At 38.3% G+C, this 21623-nt stretch overlaps 1 protein-coding gene across 1 annotated transcript in view; it reads left to right on the top strand.

Annotated features, from left to right (window-relative positions):
• The window catches only part of LOC135476158 (rasGAP-activating-like protein 1), a 90689-nt gene extending 70063 nt beyond the window's left edge, over window positions 1-20626 (top strand). The window contains exons 8-20 of the mRNA XM_064756081.1: window positions 1519-1610; window positions 2635-2758; window positions 5619-5778; window positions 6348-6412; window positions 8832-8941; window positions 9676-9868; window positions 10586-10723; window positions 11173-11311; window positions 12532-12710; window positions 13460-13597; window positions 16728-16863; window positions 19013-19133; window positions 19295-20626. Of these exons, the coding sequence (XP_064612151.1) occupies window positions 1519-1610; window positions 2635-2758; window positions 5619-5778; window positions 6348-6412; window positions 8832-8941; window positions 9676-9868; window positions 10586-10723; window positions 11173-11311; window positions 12532-12710; window positions 13460-13597; window positions 16728-16863; window positions 19013-19133; window positions 19295-19502 (1803 nt within the window). The 3' untranslated portion in view covers window positions 19503-20626. The remainder of the gene's footprint in view (window positions 1-1518; window positions 1611-2634; window positions 2759-5618; window positions 5779-6347; window positions 6413-8831; window positions 8942-9675; window positions 9869-10585; window positions 10724-11172; window positions 11312-12531; window positions 12711-13459; window positions 13598-16727; window positions 16864-19012; window positions 19134-19294) is intronic.
• The last annotated feature ends 997 nt before the right edge of the window (window positions 20627-21623 follow it).

Here is a 21623-nt window from a genome sequence, read left to right as displayed (position 1 = left end):
AAACTGACAGGCCGACATCTGACACAGAGCCTGATTTATTGGAAATACCACGAAATTCAAATCACAGCTTTTGATCAAGTTGGCATGGAGGGCTCAGTTGCCATGACGATCAATGCATTGAGTGCTGCAGCTTGATTTTGGCAACAGGGGTAGTGACCCCAGTTTTGATTGTCAGTCGTAGGGCTTTAACATGAAGTCAGAGCTAAAAGTACAAACGTGAACTTTTGACCACCTCTCCTAAGAGCAGCTATTAAACGGTTCAGCTTGTGTACGTGCCTGCATGCCGCTTCACTAGCACAAATCATTTTGGCATTCAGCTTAAACGCTCTCATTATATTGGCGGATTCTATTGTGCTTGCATCCACAAAATAGCCGTAGTTGTGCCAACAAAAATTCTTCAGCCATCACTGAAAATCAATAAGTGTTTCTGCCAGGAAATAATGATTATATTATGAAGCACACCCACACAAACGTAAAAAAAAAAAAAAAAAAAAAGAAAAAAAAAAAAATTATGGAGATAAAATAAAACCTCATAAAAAAAGCATACATTAATGCAAATGAATGAGTGTTTTGACAGCAAAAGTACCAATGTGGTAAAGTTTATCTTCCTGGGATTTGCTTACCTTGGAATTTGAAAATATCATCCTAAGTGTGATCATTTTGTCTGATTCTGAGAGCTGTATTGATCTTAGAAAGAGGGGTTTTTTTTATGAAAGGAAGGATAATGTCTTACTGGAGAAATGTAAGTTTCAGTGAAAGAAGTAAAATTTTATGACCTTTATTATTTTGTAAAAATGTCCCCTTGAGATCAAAGTTTTAGGGTAAATAAATGCTGAATGCACTTGTTGTGTTACAATGTTTTAGAGTATGGAAGGTAATACAGCATTGCCAATGACTGTTCAATATGACATGCCATTTCTATAGCCACGTTCATTACAGTTGATTGCACATTAGTTGCAGTTGCCCTTTCTCCAGAGATCGTCATGGATTTCAGGATTCATTTTGAAAGCTTTATATACTTTATATATTGGTTCAAGTTTAATCATCAAATTGTTCTTTTCTACTCAACTTTTTATATTAACGGCTGTTTCAGTCACTAAGCCTACAGATAGTTACTAATTGATTTTTTGAAAGTAAACAAGATTCTCTTTTTTTTGTCATTATATATGTGAAGTCCTGCAAGCTAGATCTCTTATTTGCAGTTTGTTTGCTACTGTAGAATTCTTGAGTTTTATTGAACAAAACTTAGAAACCACCTTCCAAACCATTTTCTTTACATTGTAATATGTTATTGCGAAAAAAAAAAATGGCTGATCATTTCCCGCTTTTGTTCTAGGTTACCCAAATAAAACTTTAGGCCTGTATCACACTCTGGGGTGGAATGTAATGATAAGTGTTAATTGCAGAGAATGAGATCATTTCAAATAAAACAGTTTAATTCAAAATCTGCCATAATTATAGCTGTAGGAGTCACTCCAGTGTCGAATATTGAAGTGTTTTCCTATTTTTTTTTTCCAGGTGGAGATCAAATTAAACGACCTTGCTGACGGCAGTTGTGTTAAAAAATGGTATCAGTTATGGCCAAGGTCGAACAAAGAAGAGAAAAATAAGTAAGTCTGTGATCCAATATTGATTTCAGAAACTCTACAAGCATGATGAAAATATGGTGGAAAAAATCAATTTCTGTCATGTGTGAATTGGATATTGTGTGAAATTTAAGAAAAAAACGTATGAATATATTCATGCCTGATGAAGCTATGGGAAGATGTTTTGGTTTTTCAAATTGGTTGTCAGTGTTTTTACTGAAAAATGTATTTCGGTTGGAATGTTGTTTAGGGATTATTTTTGGTTTGTTTTTGGAATGTTTGGTGTATTTTGAGGAAAAACAATCTGATATTTTCAGTGTCTTTATGTATAGGTACACTTGTGATGATATCTGTCCTAATATACATTTGTGATGATATCCGTACTAATATACATTTGTGATGATATCTGTACTAATATACATTTGTGATGATATCTGTACTAATATACATTTGTGATGATATCTGTACTAATATACATTTGTGATGATGTCTGTACTTGCATGCATTTGTGATGATATCTGTACTAATATACATTTGTGATATCTGTACTAATATACATGTGTGATAATGTCTCTTCTTCCATACATCTGTGATGAAATCTGTACAAATATACAGTTGTGATGGTATCTTTACTAATATACATCTGTGATGATATCTGTACTAATATACATCTGTGATGATGTCTCTTCTTACATACTTTTGTGATGATAGTTGTGTATATTTATGATATACATGTATTTCAGCCATATTGTGGGGACTTATATTTGTGTACATATGTTTTTAGAAGCTGTAGACTTTACTTGCATATCATTTCATATTGAAGTAACATACCTTCACTTGTGTAATTTTATGAACATTGAAAGATTTTGGGTGAAATGAAAACCAGAGCCGAATTAATGTGAAAAGAGTTCTGTTTCAGTCCTTGTAAGCTTATAAATGATAGATTCTAGGTCAGGGCCGTTTAATGCTCTTCTTGACTGTCCTCCCTGGTAATTTTCAGTATCAAATTTCTCATCAGTTTCTTGTGATTATCTCCCTTCCTCTGCAGTTCATCTCGCGTAGACCGTGGCAGTTTACGACTCAAAATGAGGCTAATGGAAGAAAGAGTGCTGCCGTCCTCCTATTACAAACCTCTCATCAATCTTCTGCTCGAGTCCGTCAAACAAGCCCAGGTCAGTTTCACAAGTCTTGATCCTACAATCTGATTGGCTGAGGGGTTACGCGTTGTACAATGAGGTTCCTTAGCTGTTAACCAATGAGGTCGCATGTTCAAAACCAATGGAAACCTGTGAGCAGTCTCCCACTACGTTGTCTTGCCTGCTGGTTGGGACAGTTTCTGGGGCAGCAGTCATGTTTGTCCTTTGTCACAGTTTAATTGTTTCTATTTATTGTTTTGTTTTTATTTGGGAAGGCCTTGGGGAAGAACAATTTTTGTATAATTTGACTTAGTTACCTTCATTCGACAGGCAGCAGGACATTTCAGCTGACATTAATTGTTCCTCCCCCAGCATATCAAATATAGTACATTACAACACAGGCTGATGCCTTGTATACGTTTGCACTGCAATCCATATATGACGCTAGAATTAAGGACTCGAGGTTTTGCTTTTCACCGGTGCCTCGACACTGGATTAAAAAGTATGCTGCCTTCCCATTCTATATAACTTGTTCAGGGAGTCAGTGGTTCTCCCTGGGGTCTGTTTTTCCTCCATCAACACATGTGAGTGCCGTCAGTTCTCACAGGAGTGTACAGCCTTAAATAACCAGTCTAAAAGGTAAATGGTAAATATACAGTACTTCACCTAATATAAGATTAAGTATTTTTTTTTGGGGAGTACTTTGGGATTCATCTGCCTATTACAGTCACATTTCTTCTCCAAAAAAAAAAATATTAAGTGTTGGCACCAAAAGTACCCTTTTAAGACCGTCACGTGCTTCTGAAAGCACCTTTTAGGGGAAATATAGTCATCTGTGTTTTTTCTCAATAATGTAAGTTATCTCCCCTGAATGTAGTGCAGTGTGAGTGTTTCGCATGAAAATTCTCCTGGCTCACACTTCAGGTGTCCTTTTTATTGAAGTTGGTAGTCAACAAATATCTTTATCAGTTGAACGTGACTGAATTCAAAAGTTAATGATTTGGAAAGGGAAAGGAAATAACGCAAGCATGCAAGTATTAGTGCAACTGGCCAGCAGTACTCTTGGAGCACTAAATGTTGATCCTCTCTATGGCACATTTGGTATGTCCAGTGCCTGACCAATGCTAGGGATTGTAGGCACGAGTCCAGCTTTTGCAAACTCAGCTGTACCTTTAGTGATGTAACTGGCCCAGGTTTATTCTGGGCATTTAAGTTTCTTCAACACTTAAACCTAATAGCGTCACACGGGAGGGTCAGCCAGCAACCTGTGGATGGTCATGGATTTCCCCCAGGCTCTGCCAGGTTTTCTTCAGCCATACTACTAGCCAGTGTCATATGAGTGAAATATTCTTGAGTATGCTGTAAAACTCCAATGAAATAAATCAATAAACTTAAACCTTTAACCAATGTTGTACAAGTGACAAGGTCTTTTGGGACAAGACTGCACTGGGCTAAAACACATTTCAATCGAAAGCAGGATACTCAAGCGTTCTAAAAGGTATCATGTACTTATTATTGTTATTTTAATCAGATTTCACAGAATAAAACATGTAGAACAAAATAACAATACTGCACAAATGGTTGGTGTGAGTTGAAGCTGCCATTTTGATAATTTTATCCAATCAAACATGCTGGTATCAGATTGTGCGGTCTAAGCTCTGACGTAGCCTTTACCCATTCATTCCATGAAGTGACATATGATAACACAGAACTGTTGCATAAGATGTCATTTTGAGATCATTTACAATGCTTTAGTTATGTGTAGTGGAAGGGACATTTCATAAAGTGTCGTGGGACAGTTTTGTATCCTTTACGGAGCACCACAGACGTTGATTTACAAGCTGTGTAATATTCAACGATGGTATCACAAATTATGTCTGGTAGCAGGTTTATGTGAATGAGAAGACGGCATCTCACCACACAACGCTTAAAATTAATTTTATCTTATGATCTAATTTTTTTCTCTGGATTTATTACAGCCAAAGAATTTAAATTTTGCTCCGTCTTTCTCACATACAAGGGATGTTTTTTTCTGGTTTTCTTTTATAAATTGCAGTAAAGTTAATGAAATGCACGTTCAAGCCGAGATGCTTTCTCTGACACGATACTTAGGTCAGCACTGTTTTCACGGTAGAAGCCACTGCTACAAAACTGAAGCATAAAATCCAGCAACAGTTGAATTCCTAGATCACCCTCAGTGGTACTTAGATTTATTTCCATTTGTTTCACAGTTGAGTTAGTTTTTACAACAAGCCTACTGTAATTTTGTAAACATTTAATAGGGATCAAAATCACCAGCACAGCCCTCACGGAAGCTATGACCTGAACCAGGAATTACCCGGCCGTGCATCTGTAGATAGGCTATTTACACAGGGTAGTTGGACTTCCTTGTAAATGATGTAGTAGGCCTATTGTATCAACAGATCAAGCAATGGAAGAAATAATCTTTCAGTACATGTATGTCCAATTTCCAAGAAAGCAATATTTATCACTTGGGCCTTCGTTGCTGAAGTCCACAACTTTTATCTGCAATGGGCTACTGCTAAATAGCAGAAATATCTTTGATGTTAGAGAGCTAGAGTAGAGGTGATGTGATCTTGCTCTCGATAATGGAACCGTGCTGTAGCTGTGTCAAGATGAAGTTTCACTAAACTTTTCACCAAAAAATTAAAAAAAAACATTTTTTAGAAATGTGGTCTTTCAGTGGACATAAACATTGGTCAGGTGCTGTCTTTCACTTAAGTATGGTGTTAGACACCGCAATCAAATAAATTTAAAATTTCCTTAATTGTAGACAGAATATATACATGGAATCTGGTTTGGAGTAGTTTTAATTTGATTTTGACAATTTCGTATTTCCAAAATAAGGCAAAACTTCTCTTTTCTTGATCTACAGAATGACAAAGATGCTGGCCCAACACCACTGACGATGCTAGAAGAGGTCATGACCCTTGACCTTTTAGAAATCGCCAGCACATTGGTCAAGCTGTATCTGGGTCAAGGCTCCGTGGTTGCCTATCTGGATGTCATCTGCTCGGAGGAGATATTTAATACATGTAGCGTAGGACCATCCTAAGCTCTTTGCTAAAATTTTAATTTATAATTCTGGATAACTGGACATGCATTATGGTAAAAATGAGTGACATGGAAATTTAAACATGGAGGACATTTTCATTTTTGCAAATCATTCGACTTTGACAGAAGAGAAATATCTTAAATCTTTGTTGAATTTTGGAAGGCATCTCCCAGTTCTGAATGATATTTGGCAACACTGCTTTATGTTTGTGGACTGTTTTTGATTTTTCACCTCTTTCACGTGATGTGAGTTATTTTTACTGTTAAATTCATGCTTGAAATTGGCCTTATTTAATCTGGCTAACAAAGATATTTGTGTTATTTGTCAAAACAAAATCTGAAGGAATTGGAAAATTTTCGTTAATATGTGTCCTTGGTAGAAGAAACATGTTTTTTTTAAAAACTTTTGAAAGTGTAAACATTTTTATTATTAGTCAATCAGAATTCCTTATTTTCATTTTTATCTGTTGAAAGATATATAATATTCAAAAGAGTTTATGCATGTTTGTTCAAGTAAATTTCCATTGAATGGTTTGTATTTTGATTTCAGCGGAACCAAATACCCTGTTCAGAGGGAATTCATTGGCCACAAAGTCTATTGACCAATTTATGAAGGTAACTTTTTGTCCTGAAAAAAAAACATAAGTTTCATAGTTTTGAACTCCTTGAGAGCTGTAATCAATGGCTGGCTGATACTGTTAAAGGTAGAGAAAACATAAAAATGACATAAAGTTCAGATGAAAGAGTGCGAAAAGTTATTCCTAAATGTGGTCTTCAATATTTTTTCCGATTTTTCCTTAAGGAGAAAAAGACACTTGAAAATAATTTTTGTATGGTGGGTATTGTGGACCATCTTTTGGTATTTATAGTCTTTGTTTGATAACGTCATAAATGAGGATGTAACGCATGTTTAATAAATATTTTTGCATTAGAATTTGTTCTTTTCAGCTAACAAATGTGTTTAACCTCAATTTGGATCATATTTATATTTTTAATATGTTCATAAATATTATTATAATTTAGGTTAAATGCATATGTTTCGATATAAACAACAAATTTACATTCAAATAAATTTATCAGACAAGCATTACATCCTTATTTAGAACATTATTATGCAACAACGATAAATTCCAAAAATTGGTGCCAAATACCCACCATACAAAAATATTTTCAAATACCCTTTTCTCTTGAAAAAAAAATCCCCCAAAATATTAAAAATCATATTGCAAATAAGTTTTGACGCTCTTTCATCTGATTTTGGCATCATTTTGATGTTTTCTTCTCCTTTAACTGTTGGCTGTCTTTTGAACTATCTACAACACGGTGATGGATGGCCATTGAATTTAGCCACACTCTAGACCTCATCTAAAATTTGTTTTTCTAAAAAAGTGTGTTGACTGCATTTAGCCCATAGTTATAGCGCTACATAAACACAAACAAAAACAACCTATTGTCCACCTGTTGTATTTGATGACTCGAATTTCAGCACCAAGAATGATGTTTTGTGACCTTTATTTTCTTGTTAAAATGCGCTTTTTGATAGAGAATGTTTATGAGGTATACAGTGTTCTCAGAACGTGTTATATAGGCCTATGTTATTGTGCCAAAGCTGGTATGAGAAGCCTAGTACATATCATATAGGCCTGTGTCACTGTGTCAAAACTGGTGTGAGAAGCCTAGTACATATCATATAGGCCCGTGTCATTGTGCCAAAACTGGTGTGAGAAGCCTAGTACATATCATATAGGCCTATGTCATTGTGCCAAAACTGGTGTGAGAAGCCTAGTACATATCATATAGGCCTATGTCATTGTGCCAAAACTGGTATGAGAAGCCTAGTACATATCATATAGGCCCGTGTCATTGTGGCAAAACTGGTGTGAGAAGCCTAGTACATATCATATAGGCCTGTGTCATTGTGCCAAAACTGGTGTGAGAAGCCTAGTACATATCATATAGGCCTTTGTCACTGTGTCAAAACTGGTGTGAGAAGCCTAGTACATATCATATAGGCCTATGTCATCGTACCAAAACTGATATGAGAAGCCTAGTACATATCATATAGGCCTGTGCCATTGTGCCAAAACTGGTGTGAGAAACCTAGTACATATCATATAGGCCTATGTCACTGTGTCAAAACTGGTGTGAGAAGCTTAGTACATATCATATAGGCCTATGTCATTGTGGCAAAACTGGTATGAGAAGCCTAGTACATATCATATAGGCCCGTGTCATTGTGGCAAAACTGGTGTGAGAAGCCTAGTACATATCATATAGGCCTATGTCACTGTGTCAAAACTGGTGTGAGAAGCTTAGTACATATCATATAGGCCTATGCCATTGTGCCCAAACTGGTATGAGAAGCCTAGTACATATCATATAGCCCTATGCCATTGTGTCAAAACTGGTGTGAGAAGCCTAGTACATATCATATAGGCCCATGTCATTGTGCCAAAACTGGTATGAGAAGCCTAGTACATATCATATAGGCCTGTGTCATTGTGCCAAAACTGGTGTGAGAAGCCTAGTACATATCATATAGGCCTATGTCACTGTGTCAAAACTGGTATGAGAAGCCTAGTGCATATCATATAGGCCTGTGCCATTGTGCCCAAACTGGTATGAGAAACCTAGTACATATCATACTCTTGTACTTTTCTAACTTGTGTTTTGATAAACTGAACTGATGTCATAGCTAGAAGTGCAGTATTCTTAAATACCTCCTAAAACGCTGATCGAATATTTCGATAAAAAAAAAGATCATATTAATTACCGTGTACTGTAATTCTTCAACCTTTTCACATATTTACAAGGTATTGAAGCATATTCTGAAGGCATTATTCTTTTAAAAAAATTACACTTTGATAAAATTCCACTTCTTTGTAAAGCCCTGAAATTGGCCAACCCCTCCAATATAATTTTGTCTCCAAAGTCAAATGCAAAAGGTGCATAAATTGCACTGAAAGTTGCTCTTTCATATGCGAAAAGGTTGAGGAATGAGCATACCTGTATTAACGGACTTTTGCATTACTAGATAGCAGGGATGCCGTACCTGCACGAAACCCTGGGTCCGGTGATAGATGAGGTATACAATGTCAAAAAGGTCATGGAGTTAGATCCCAGCAGGATCGGCAGTCTGAAAAAGTGAGGCAGCTCAACCTGTAACACAAATGCTCGGATTTCATGTGGTAAAACAGATGACATGAACAGTTGTGTTCAAATGCATGAGTGTATTAAATAATCTGATGGTGTGTTTTCAAATCATAACTTGTGAGTGTCATAAACGGAGTATGAGCATCACTTACTGTAATTCTTCAACCGTTTCTTCAACCATTTATTCAAGCATATTCTAGTGGCATTATTCTATGTAATCTGATAAAATTAAACTCTTTGTGAAGCTCTGATATTGGCCAATCCAATCAATGTGGTTTTGTCTCCAAAATCAAACGAAAAATGTGCATAACTTGCACTGAAAGCTGCTCTTTCTTACGAGAAAATGTTGAGGAATTAAGGTTTCTCGATATTTGGCTGAAAACAGTGCTTCTTATTCCTGGAATCTTTTTGGTCTGGACTTAATTCACCTTGACTGGTAACTGGGTAGATTTCATCCTCAGGGACCATGAAGCCTTGGTATTTTTGTCAACTGTTCACATTGTCAGAAGTTATTTGTTTCATATTTTGAGCAGAAATTATGCTTCAACAATTTTCCCTCTCCTCTACCAATTCAGCATTCGTCCAAACATTTATCTATTTAAAATGAAATTGTTGTAGTATTGTTTGTTGTATATGAATAGTAAGAACTGCATTTGCATATTTGAATATCACATGAAAGAGGGTAAATGAAAAAGTTTTTTTTTGAATTTGTTTGTTTTTCGCAGACGACATAAAAGCATCTCCAAAGACAAAGAAGAACAGATCCTAGAACATAGTAAAGAGGTTCTCATTGGCTACATGTCTTCCATTTTGAAAAATATCGTCAGCTCAGCCAATCGGTGCCCTCCTGTCATGAGGGTTGTGTTCAGGAACCTGCGTAAGCGGGTCAGTCAGAAATGGCCAGGGTCAGAGAATCAGGTGTGTTACAATCTGAAGCGTCAGCTGAAATCAAAAGTCAGTCTTAGCACATGCATGTTGATATTAATCAACCAGTCACAGTATACAGTGGTTTGTATTGATACATTGGTCACAGTGATGAGGAATGAAAACTCCTTGGACATCTGGTTGTCCTTGACTGATATAGTTTGTCGTTGAATTAGGTTTTGATTGATGTCATCGAAGGACAATGAACTTCTTATTGTATCCATTAACACTGTTAAACCGGCGAGTGATTGCTACCAGTCCTCAGCTGGTAGCCACAGATAATTCAGAAAGGTATGCCGGTCATTTTTCAGGCTATTTATCTGGATCACATTCTATAAAGCTTCTTGTAGACTTAAGTTGGTGTTGATTACTATAGCAACGCACTATGAAATACCTGGCTGTTGCAACTAACTTAATAACCACTGATAGCTTTGTGGAAGCTGGCCCTAGGTGATGTTGTCAGGTATTAATAGAAAAGTGTGTATCAGTATGTAGGCTTCTGTAGGATAATTGTTTCCTCAATGCTTATGTGCATTAAGATTAGATTTCAATAATTGCAGGTGTGACAGGTCATACAGCCAAATATATATATAGTCTTCCAGCAACCTGCGAATGGTTGTGGGTTTCCCCCAGGCTCTGCCCGGTTTCCTCCCACTATAATGCAGAGAACAGGAGTATCTCGAAGTTTCAAATTTCATTTTTTTTTTTCAGGACCACAGTTACTTAGTCATCAGTGGATTCCTCTTCCTAAGGTTCTTTGCAGCAGCCATCATGTCTCCTAAACTCTTTGGCCTTCAAAACTTCCACCCTGATGAGAAAGTTGCCAGGACGCTAACACTCTTAGCAAAGGTAAATCCCTCAGGAGACCGCCGTCGTATAAGTCAGTACAAAAATAGAGAATTGTAAGACTGGTGGTGTGAAAAATGGTATATTTCACACTGACATTGCTGTGAAAACTTTTCACCTTCAGCAGAGTAAAGTTGCGAGACTGGATGTCTAAATAGCCTTCATTGTTATATTCTTGAGTACAGTGTGAAACTCCAATCAAGTAAATAAATGTAAATAGAAATATAAATAAATGTAAGAGTTTTTTGTAATCCTGGTGTAAATGATGGAAACATTAGGCCACTTCTATTAAAATAATCCCCATAATTCATTATGCCTTACAATGGGAAATGTCATTTCTACCTCCCCACCAACAAACCCCACCCACCCACCCCCTTGAGTACGGCGTGAAACACCGATCAAATAGATAAATAAAAAATGTCAGCCATGTTTGTTTCTGTTCACTTCTCCAGATAACACAGAGTATTGGTAACTTGGCCCTACAGCTGGGGAAGGAGGCCTGGCTAGAGCCGCTCCACCAGTTCATACTCAACAATGTCGCTGACCTCAAGACCTACATTGACAAGGTTGTTGACATTGAGGACACTTCAGGTGAGGTTCTGATGGGTTGTAGAACTGTGCAATGAGATGAGAGTGAATGCCTAGTTAATCTTTGTAGCTTCTGCTTTCTGATTAGACGAAGACGTTAGGTCAAAGGCTAGGAAGCAGTGCTGTTTCATCCCCATGACAAAATAACATTCTTCAATTTGTTTCTGTGGACAGCTTTTATAAACATTCTGGTTTGAAAGTAAATTTGCTCTGGTTATACTGGTAAATCAGGACCATTTCTGTGCAACTTTGGTTTTTATTTGCCTATATTGCACCTTCTTTCCTCTGTTGATAAGGTACTTGTATGCAGGTAAGCAGTTTACATTAAGGCTTATTTCACACCCTGCAGCACAGTGAGCTCATCCTGGCCTCCTCTCCGGAAGTATGTGAGAAGGTCTGCCAGCAACCTGTGGATGGTCGTTGGAGCCCTGTTTCCTCCCAGCATAATGCTGCCTACCATCGTATAACTGAAATATTCTTGACTACAGTGAGAAACACTTATCAAATAAATAAATAAATAAATAAATATTTGACACCCTATGCAGAAGTAGGAGGAGAGTATACAGGTACAAATGTGGGAGTACTGGTGTGAATATTTAATAATATTTTACTTGACTATGATGATGCACTCGAGGCATCACCATGTCAAAAATCCTGGCTACAGGGCCGAAAGCTTTTTACATTTCCGTGGAGATGCTTCAACTTTTCATGATTATCACTGAACCCACATATGACTATGAGTCTAAAGCAGTGTGTAATATTTTACTGCCTTGTCATTCTTGATTACACCCCCTCCCCTTCTTACTACATGTACATACCATTATTATTGTAGCGGTATTGACGGCTATATGTTTAAGGAGTAGAGGAAAGGTATACTCGTCGAGTGCAAATGGAAACATCTCCGAGGTTGTAGAGATAACTCACGCCTGATTGATTCAAAACTGAAAATGTGTCAGCGTGTTTGATTTTCTCTATGGGGGGCATTTTGTTTACTTTGAACTGAGATATCTCAGTTTTGACGCTTTTTTTGTGGGATTCTTTATCGTTGCATATATGTATATACATTTACATGTAATCTCGTGTTGAGTTTTCTTTTAAACTAGCAATCTTGGTACTTCTTCTCCGCAATAGGGGATAGCCTGATGAGTGACAGTTGAAATGTTAGCCCAAACAAACAGTATAATAACTATCCAAGGCAGTATTTTTTTTTTCCCTTTTTGTAGATGTTGAAGAGATGGGTGCTAACCGACGTCCTTTTCATCAAAACCAGATCATCAAACAGGGTATGCTCAACAAGTGCCGTCTGCGGGGCAGCAAATTCCTCCGCTCTTTCACCTTCAAACAACGCCATTTCCGCCTCAGCTACAATGGTGTCACATATGCAAAAGATGCCACTGATCAGGTAAGTGTAAGTCTGCTAGAGTTTGCAACGGCCTTTCTTACAAAACAATCGCAGCATATGCGTGACTATATTTGACTATAAGTGCACTTGATGTACAACAGCTTTGTAAGACAGGGCCCTAGGCAGGTAGTACACTTGGCTATAACATGGATCTAAATGGCCAGTGGGCAAGGAAAACATTAAAATAAAGAGCATATGACTCTCATGTCATTAAACACTTCCCTTGAAAACTGTTTGATACCCACTGGGTCACACAACACACCACCTCTTTTTGAAAGATTTAAAATCATAAATCATAACCTTGTTTTTGTAACATCTCCAAAGAACCCCCATCATTTTTCCTGTAGTCATAATTACTTAATGGCATTGATCTACCATCTTGGAGTACAAATTAATTCCTGAGCTTTTTATATATGTAAAAATGGTTTGAAAGATGGTACCTTACTGGAAACTCTGCTGAAGACACCGCCAATGCAGCTATACTGTAACATATTGACATCAGGCTAACAAGTGCTTGTTTTGGTCTATACTCTTTGCTCACCAAGCCAAGAAAGTGCCAAGATTATAAAGTGACAAGAAGACTAATGGATTATTGAAGTTTTGTCAGAAAGATTGTTAGATACTTTAGTTAAGTGTTTCGGTAAGATCTCAATAACAAGGATAAACTGAATGTGAGCACAGAATGAAATACTAAGACAACAGATCCCAATATCATTTTAGACTTTGCCTGTCTGTTTTTTTGTTTGTAGGTCAGAACTACTATAATGGCAAACATGATTTGTGCTGTGGAAAAAGTTGACGAGAATGCTTTTGGGAAAACCAACATGGGTCAGATCTTGTCGCGGAATTCCAGCGGGGAACTGGACATTCTGTACTTCCACGGAAAGGTACATGCGTGATGGTGGAAGGAATAAAGCTGATTGGGTAGTGACTACTGCATCTCTGTGTGCTATGCATGATGGGATAGAATGGGGTAAAAGAGGATTACTTCATCTCTGTGCGCTATGCATGATGGGATAGAATAGGGTTAAGAGAGGATTACTTCATCTCTGTGTGCTAGGCATGATGGGATAGAATAGGGAAAGAGAGGATTTCTTCTTCTCTGTGTGCTAGGCATGATGGGATAGAATAGGGTAAGAGAGGATTACTTCATCTCTGTGTGCTATGCATGATGGGATAGAATAGGGAAAGAGAGGATTTCTTCTTCTCTGTGTGCTAGGCATGATGGGATAGAAAAAGGGTAAGAGAGGATTACTTCATCTCTGTGTGCTATGCATGATGGGATAGAATGGGGTAAGAGAGGATTACTTCATCTCTGTGCTATGCATGATGGGATAGGATAGGGGTAAGAGAGGATTACTTCATCTCTGTGTGCTATGCATGATGGGATAGAATAGGGAAAGAGAGGATTTCTTCTTCTCTGTGTGCTAGGCATGATGGGATAGAAAAAGGGTAAGAGAGGTTTACTTCATCTCTGTGTGCTATGCATGATGGGATAGAGTAGGTAAGAGAGGATTACTTCATCTCTGTGCGCTATGCATGATGGGATAGAATAGGGGTAAGGGAGGATTACTTCATCTCTGTGCGCTATGCATGATGGGATAGAATAGGGGTAAGAGAGGATTACTTCATCTCTGTGTGCTATCTATGATGGGATAGAATAGGGGTAAGGGAGGATTACTTCATCTCTGTGCGCTATGCATGATGGGATAGAATAGGGGTAAGAGAGGATTACTTCATCTCTGCGCTATGCATGATGGGATAGAATAGGGAAAGAGAGGATTTCTTCTTCTCTGTGTGCTATGCATGATGGGATAGAATAGGGGTAAGAGAGGATTACTTCATCTCTGTGCGCTATGCATGATGGGATAGAATAGGGGTAAGGGAGGATTACTTTGTCTCTGTGTGCTATGCATGATGGGATAGAATAGGGGTAAGGGAGGATTACTTCATCTCTGTGCGCTATGCATGATGGGATAGAATAGGGGTAAGAGAGGATTACTTCATCTCTGTGTGCTATGCATGATGGGATAGAATAGGGAAAGAGAGGATTTCTTCTTCTCTGTGTGCTATGCATGATGGGATAGAATAGGGGTAAGGGAGGATTACTTCATCTCTGTGCGCTGTGCATGATGGGATAGAATAGGGGTAAGAGAGGATTACTTCATCTCTGTGTGCTATGCATGATGGGATAAATTAGGGGTAAGGAAGGATTACTTCATCTCTGTGCGCTATGCATGATGGGATAGAATAGGGGTAAGGGAGGATTACTTCATCTCTGTGTACTATGCATGATGGGATAGAATAGGGGTAAGAGAAGATTACTTCATCTCTGTGTGCTATGCATGATGGGATAGAATAGGGGTAAGAGAGGATTACTTCATCTCTGTGTGCTATGCATGATGGGATAGAATAGGGGTAAGAGAGGATTACTTCATCTCTGTGTGCTAGGCATGATGGGATAGAAAAAGGGTAAGAGAGGATTACTTCATCTCTGTGTGCTAGGCATGATGGGATAGAAAAAGGGTAAGAGAGGATTACTTCATCTCTGTGTGCTATGCATGATGGGATAGAATAGGGGTAAGAGAGGATTGCTTCATCTCTTTGCGCTATGCATGATGGGATAGAATAGGGGTAAGGGGGGATTACTTCATCTCTGTGTGCTATGCATGATGGGATAGAATGGGGTAGGAGAGGATTAATTCATCTCTGTGTGCTATGCATGATGGGATAGAATAGGGAAAGAGAGGATTTCTTCTTCTCTGTGTGCTAGGCATGATGGGATAGAATAGGGTAAGAGAGGATTACTTCATCTCTGTGTGCTATGCATGATGGGATAGAATAGGGGTAAGGGAGGATTACTTCTTCTCTGTGCGCTATGCATGATGGGATAGAATAGGGATTAAAAGAGGATTACTTCGTCTCTGTGTGCAATGCATGATGGGATAGAAAGGGTAAGGGAGGATTACTTTGTCTCTGCGCTATGCATGATGGGATAGAATAGGGGTAAGAGAGGATTACTTCATCTCTGTGTGCTATGCATGATGGGATAGAATAGGGGTAAGAGAGGATTACTTCATCTCTGTGCGCTATGCATAATGGGATTGAATATGGGATTAAGAGAAGATTACATCATTTGATTGTTTATAACAAACACACTGAAGAAGCCATTAGTGGGAAGGTCTGCCCGCAACCTGTGGATGGTCATGGGTTTCAATGGTGAAATCAGCGAGCCATTATCTTTGCTGAGAATTAAAAGAGGAAGTTGTAGCTTCCTCGCTGGGCGTTCAGCATTAAGGGAATAGTGCAACGACTGGTTGGCATGTATCAGTATAATGGCTCGGGCGGGGCGGCTCACTTACCTTCAGTAAGTTGTCTCAGTGAAGCAGCACTAGATAAAAAGAGCTGTGGAAATCCATCCAAGAAGTACATGCGCATGCACCCTGAGGACTCCTTCATCGTCATATGACTGAAAACTTGTTAAGTACAACGTTAAACCCTAAGCACTCACTCACTCACTCACTCACTCACTCAATGAGAATTAGGAGTAGTTTATTTATTTATTTACTTGCTGAAGAATATGATTTCCTTTATATGACGGCGGCCAGCATTAAGGTGAGAGGAACCAAGAGGAGTGATTTTGCAGAGATGGAGATATTAAGTTTGTAAATGTAGACGGAAAAGATCGATTATAAAATGAAACTGTTAAATATGTGTCTCTGCCCTGAATGATGGAAAATGAAGCAGCCTCCGGTATAAAGTAGATCACAACATGGTAGGGTTTAGACAGCTAAAATTATGCCTCACTGTTCTTGTCTCTGGAACCTATTTTCTGTCTCAAAATTTGTGTCCTTGGTCTAATTTCTTTAAATTCAGTGCATCATGAACAGTGTTTTCCTTCCTTTTCATTGTCACTGATAAAGTGGGTGAAGTTTCAGAGCAAATTGTTTGCACTAGTGTGAATTGATTGTTGAAAAAACTGTTTTGTTGAACGAGCATGGTTTTCTTTGTGCACAGAATGTGAATGAGGTGTCGTCTTGGATCTCCAGTATCAGAAAGGTGTGCATCGCTAACGAGAAAAAACTGGACATGTTCCATCCCGGTTCTTACAGGGGTCATAAGTGGACGTGTTGTCATCGCTCAGACCATACAGGTAAGTTGACATTGCTCAGACCATACAGGTAAGTTGACATTGCTCAGACCATACAGGCAAGTCGTCATCGCTCATACCAAACATGTAAGTTGTCATCGCTCAGACCATACATGTAAGTTGTCATCGCTCAGAACATACATGTAAGTTGTCATCGCTCATACCATACGGGTAAGTTGTCATCGCTCAGACCATACAGATAAGTTGTCATCGCTAAGACCATACATGTAAGTTGTCATCGCTCAGACCGTACTGGTAAGTTGTCATCGCTCAGAACATACATGTAAGTTGTCATCGCTCATACCATACAGGTAAGTTGTCATCGCTCAGGCCATACAGATAAGTTGTCATCGCTAAGACCATACATGTAAGTTGTCATCGCTCAGAACATACATGTAAGTTGTCATCACTCATACCATACAGGTAAGTTGACATTGATCAAACCATACAGGTAAGTTGACATTGATCAAACCATACAGGTAAGTTGACATTAATCAAACCATACAGGTAAGTTGACATTGATCAAACCATACAGGTAAGTTGACATTGATCAAACCATACAGGTAAGTTGTCATCGCTCAGACCAGACAGGTAAGTTGTCATCGCTCAGAACATACATGTAAGTTGTCATCGCTCATACCATACATGTAAGTTGTCATTGCTCAAACCATACATGTAAGTTGTCATCACTCAGACCATACAGGTAAGTTGTCATTCCTCAGATCATACAGGTAAGTTGAAATCACTCAGACCATACATGTAAGTTGTCATCACTCAGACCATACATGTAAGTTGTCATCGCTCAGACCATACATGTAAGTTGTCATCACTCAGACCATACATGTAAGTTGTCATCGCTCAGAACATACATGTAAGTTGTCATCGCTCAGAACTTACATGTAAGTTGTCATCGCTCAAACCATACATGTAAGTTGTCATCACTCAGATCATACAGGTAAGTTGTCATTGCTCAAACCATACATGTAAGTTGTCATCACTCAGACCATACAGGTAAGTTGTCATTTCTCAGATCATACAGGTAAGTTGAAATCACTCAGGCCATACATGTAAGTTGTCATCACTCAGACCATACAGGTAAGTTGTCATTGCTCAAACCATACATGTAAGTTGTCATCACTCAGAACATACATGTAAGTTGTCATCACTCAGACCATACATGTAAGTTGTCATCACTCAGACCATACATGTAAGTTGTCATTGCTCAGACCATACATGTAAGTTGTCATCGCTCAAACCATACAGGTAAGTTGTCATCACTCAGACCATACAGGTAGGTTGTCATCGCTCAGACCATACATGTAAGTTGTCATCGCTCAGACCATACATGTAAGTTGTCATCGCTCAAACCATACATGTAAGTTGTCATCGCTCAAACCATACATGTAAGTTGTCATCGCTCAGACCATACATGTAAGTTGTCATTGCTCAAACCATACAGGTAAGTTGTCATCGCTCATACCATACAGGTAAGTTGTCATTGTTCAGACTATACAGGTAAGTTTTTTAAACTAGTTTAATTAAGTGATTTATTTACCAGAAAATATTTATTTCAACTGCTTTCCGTATAAGTGAAATATTCTTGAGTACAACATAAAACACCAATCAAATAAATAAAAAAATATTCTAACTGGGGGCCTCTGTGGCCAAGGGGTGAGAGTGCTGGTGTAACACAAATACCCATGAGACTCTCACCAATGCGGTTGCTGTGAGCTCAAATCCAGCTCATACTGGCTTCCTCTCTGTTCATACATAATTAAGGTCTGCCAGCAATCTGTGGAGGGCTGTGGGTTTCCTCCAGGCTATGACCAGTTTCCTCTCACCGCAATGCTGGCTGCCATTGTATAAGAGAAACATTCTGGTGTACATCATACAATACCAATCAGATAAAAATACTTTTTTTCATTTTATTTTTTTGGTGATATTTTTCACTAATTTAATGAAATTAATTTTCTGAGGAGGGGTGTGTAGACAGTAATGAACAGCCCAGTAATGCTACATGCATTTTTTGTCTACCTCAGCCAATTGATGATGGAAATGGCTCTTTTATATATTTGAGTATATTGTGGATTCAATGAGGAGAAAAAAAATTTTATAGATCTATCTAACTGTGTTGGGTCATTGATGTTAATAGCTCACGGCTGCAGTAAGACCTACACGAAGGTGACCTTGGGGGACTGGCGAGATCCCCTGGACCCTGATATAGAGGCCCAGACCATCTACTCCCAGCTTTACCAGGGACGGGATATCCTGAGGTATGTGGAAGACACAGTTTCAAATCTAAAACTATGAAAATATCATTTACATGTAATTGTTTGTAGATAGAGACAGAATGTTTGGGCAGTGTTAGGTTTTATGGGGGAGGTGACCTAAACAACAAATAAATTAAACTGTTCAACTTGCTTATCTTTTCCAGATGTAAATACATGGAGACAGAATCATCCGTTGTTCAGTCGTTGTCCCAGAATGAGACCGGAGAAACAGGAAGTATTACCAGCATCTCTAACAGTGTGGCTCTTGGAGACGAACAGATGGCGTCAGTTGCCCACATACTGGATGTCATCTCTGATTTAGAGAAAGCACATCAAGCGTTCGAGAAGCGAGAGAAAGAGTGCAACAGCTGATAGCGGAATGGCTCCAGTATGATTTTTTTGTCCGCCTGTTATACATGTTTTTATTGCTTTCACAGCCAGACAGAAAACGTATGGTACTGTCCAGTTCCTACATGTATACATACCACTTAGTGCTGAATGGGAGAGGGCCTGCACAACTTTAAATCGAAATGGTACTGCACAATCACGTGAAGGTGGAGAAAACATAAAAAGGACATAAAAGTTCAGATTGAAGAGAGTGAACAGTTACTTGTCAATACAATTTTCAATATTATTTTTTTTAATTTGATTTAAAGTGAAAAAGACACTTGAAAATAATTTTGTATGGTGGGTATTTGGAACCACTTCGATAATGTTCTAAATGAGGATGTGAATGGTGTTTAATAAATGTATTTGAAATTGTTATACAATTTGGTCTTTTCAGCCAACAAATGTATTCAGCCTGAATTTTAATCATATTTATATTTTTAATATATTCATATAAAATATGGTCATAATTCAGATGAAATGGATGTGATATAAACAACAAATTTACATTCAAATAAATTTATTAGACAGGCATCACATCACTATTTAGTACATTATTATGCAAAGAGGATATACCGCAAGAGGTGGTCCCAAGTACCCACCATACAAGAGGTGGTCAAAAATACCCACGATACAAGAGGTGGTCCCAAATACCCACGATACAAGAGGTGGTCCCAAATACCCACCATACAGCAGGTAGTCCCAAATACCCACCATGCAAGAGGTGGTCCCAAATACCCACCATGCAAGAGGTGGTCCCAAATACCCACCATACATGAGGTGGTCCCAAATACCAAACATGCAAGAAGTGGTCCCATATGCCCACCATGCAAGACGTGATCCCAAATACCCACCATGCAAGAGGTGGTCCCAAGGACTCGCAATGCAAGAGGTGGTCCCAAATACCAACCATACAAGGGGTGTTCCCAAATACCCACCATGCATGAGGTGGTCCCAGATACCCACCATACAAGAGGTGTTCCCAAATACCCACCATACAAGGAAAAAATCCCAAAATATATTACTGACCATATTTGCAAATAGCTTTGCACACTCTGACACTAGCATCATACTTATGTTTGGTCCTCTAACACCACAATGTGGTTGTGGTACATTATAGTACAAATGACCAACTGTGCACTCAATAGTCAGCATTATCAGGGGGAGGGGGACGGGTTTGGAGGTGGGGTGGGGTCTGTGTGCAGCGCTCTGTAGCTTGTACCACAGGATGTTAACTGCTCCTGCATTGGTTGAACCTTCCCGTGCAGTAGCTCATGTTTCAGGTGCCCTTTTCACAGAATTGGTAAATCTTTTTATTTTAACAGTAACTTTCCACTGTTAAAATCATGGCTTCTTGAAAGAACCACAACACCAGACCAAATGTAGATATGCATCAAAAGATCATCCCACCCAAAGTTTAAAACTTATACCTTTATATTTTTGTGATTGCCGAGATATCGCAGTCCAGAGTAAGCAGGATCAATCACATTAAGAAATTAAAAGCATCTCCTTGGTATAATTTTCAGCTTTTCAGGCTGGACTTTTTGCTGTAACTTCAGGCCACACCCCTTTCTGCTGTTATGTTTAAGACTAGGGAGCATAGGGTGACTTGTTCTTATGTTTCAGGTTTCTCTGATTTTGAGCATCACACGGTTACGTAAGAATTCTGAGTTAAAAATGACTTTACAGAGTTGCCAAGCCCATCAGAAGGAAACAGCTGTGGCCATTTAGATCTCTTTTCACCCTGTTCCTTAAGATAAATAATGTTAAATTATTTGTTTTGTTTTAAGGTGTTATGTATTGTAATATAAAAAGTTATGAGATATTGGATTTACAAAGCTTTGTGAAAGCGGTCCCAATATCGTAAAGTGCTTTGCTGTTAATTTTCTCAGAGAACATGTTTATGATTGTTGAATTTACAAATGTGACATTCGTTATGTTTTTACCATTCATTGATAATCATTCTGTATGTATGTTCATACGCTCAAATGTTTCAAAGTCATAGTGGTGTAATTTAAAGTCTTTCTGCGGTCTGCTGTCATTTTGTGACTTTAGGCATGATTTGATATTTGTAGCTTTACTTTAATCAGGGACAGAAGTTTAAAA

This window comes from Liolophura sinensis, chromosome 10, assembly GCF_032854445.1.
Source record: "Liolophura sinensis isolate JHLJ2023 chromosome 10, CUHK_Ljap_v2, whole genome shotgun sequence".
Lineage (NCBI taxonomy): Eukaryota > Metazoa > Mollusca > Polyplacophora > Chitonida > Chitonidae > Liolophura > Liolophura sinensis.
The sequence above is the reverse complement of the archived record's forward strand: the minus strand, read 5'-3'. Positions and strand labels throughout refer to the sequence as shown.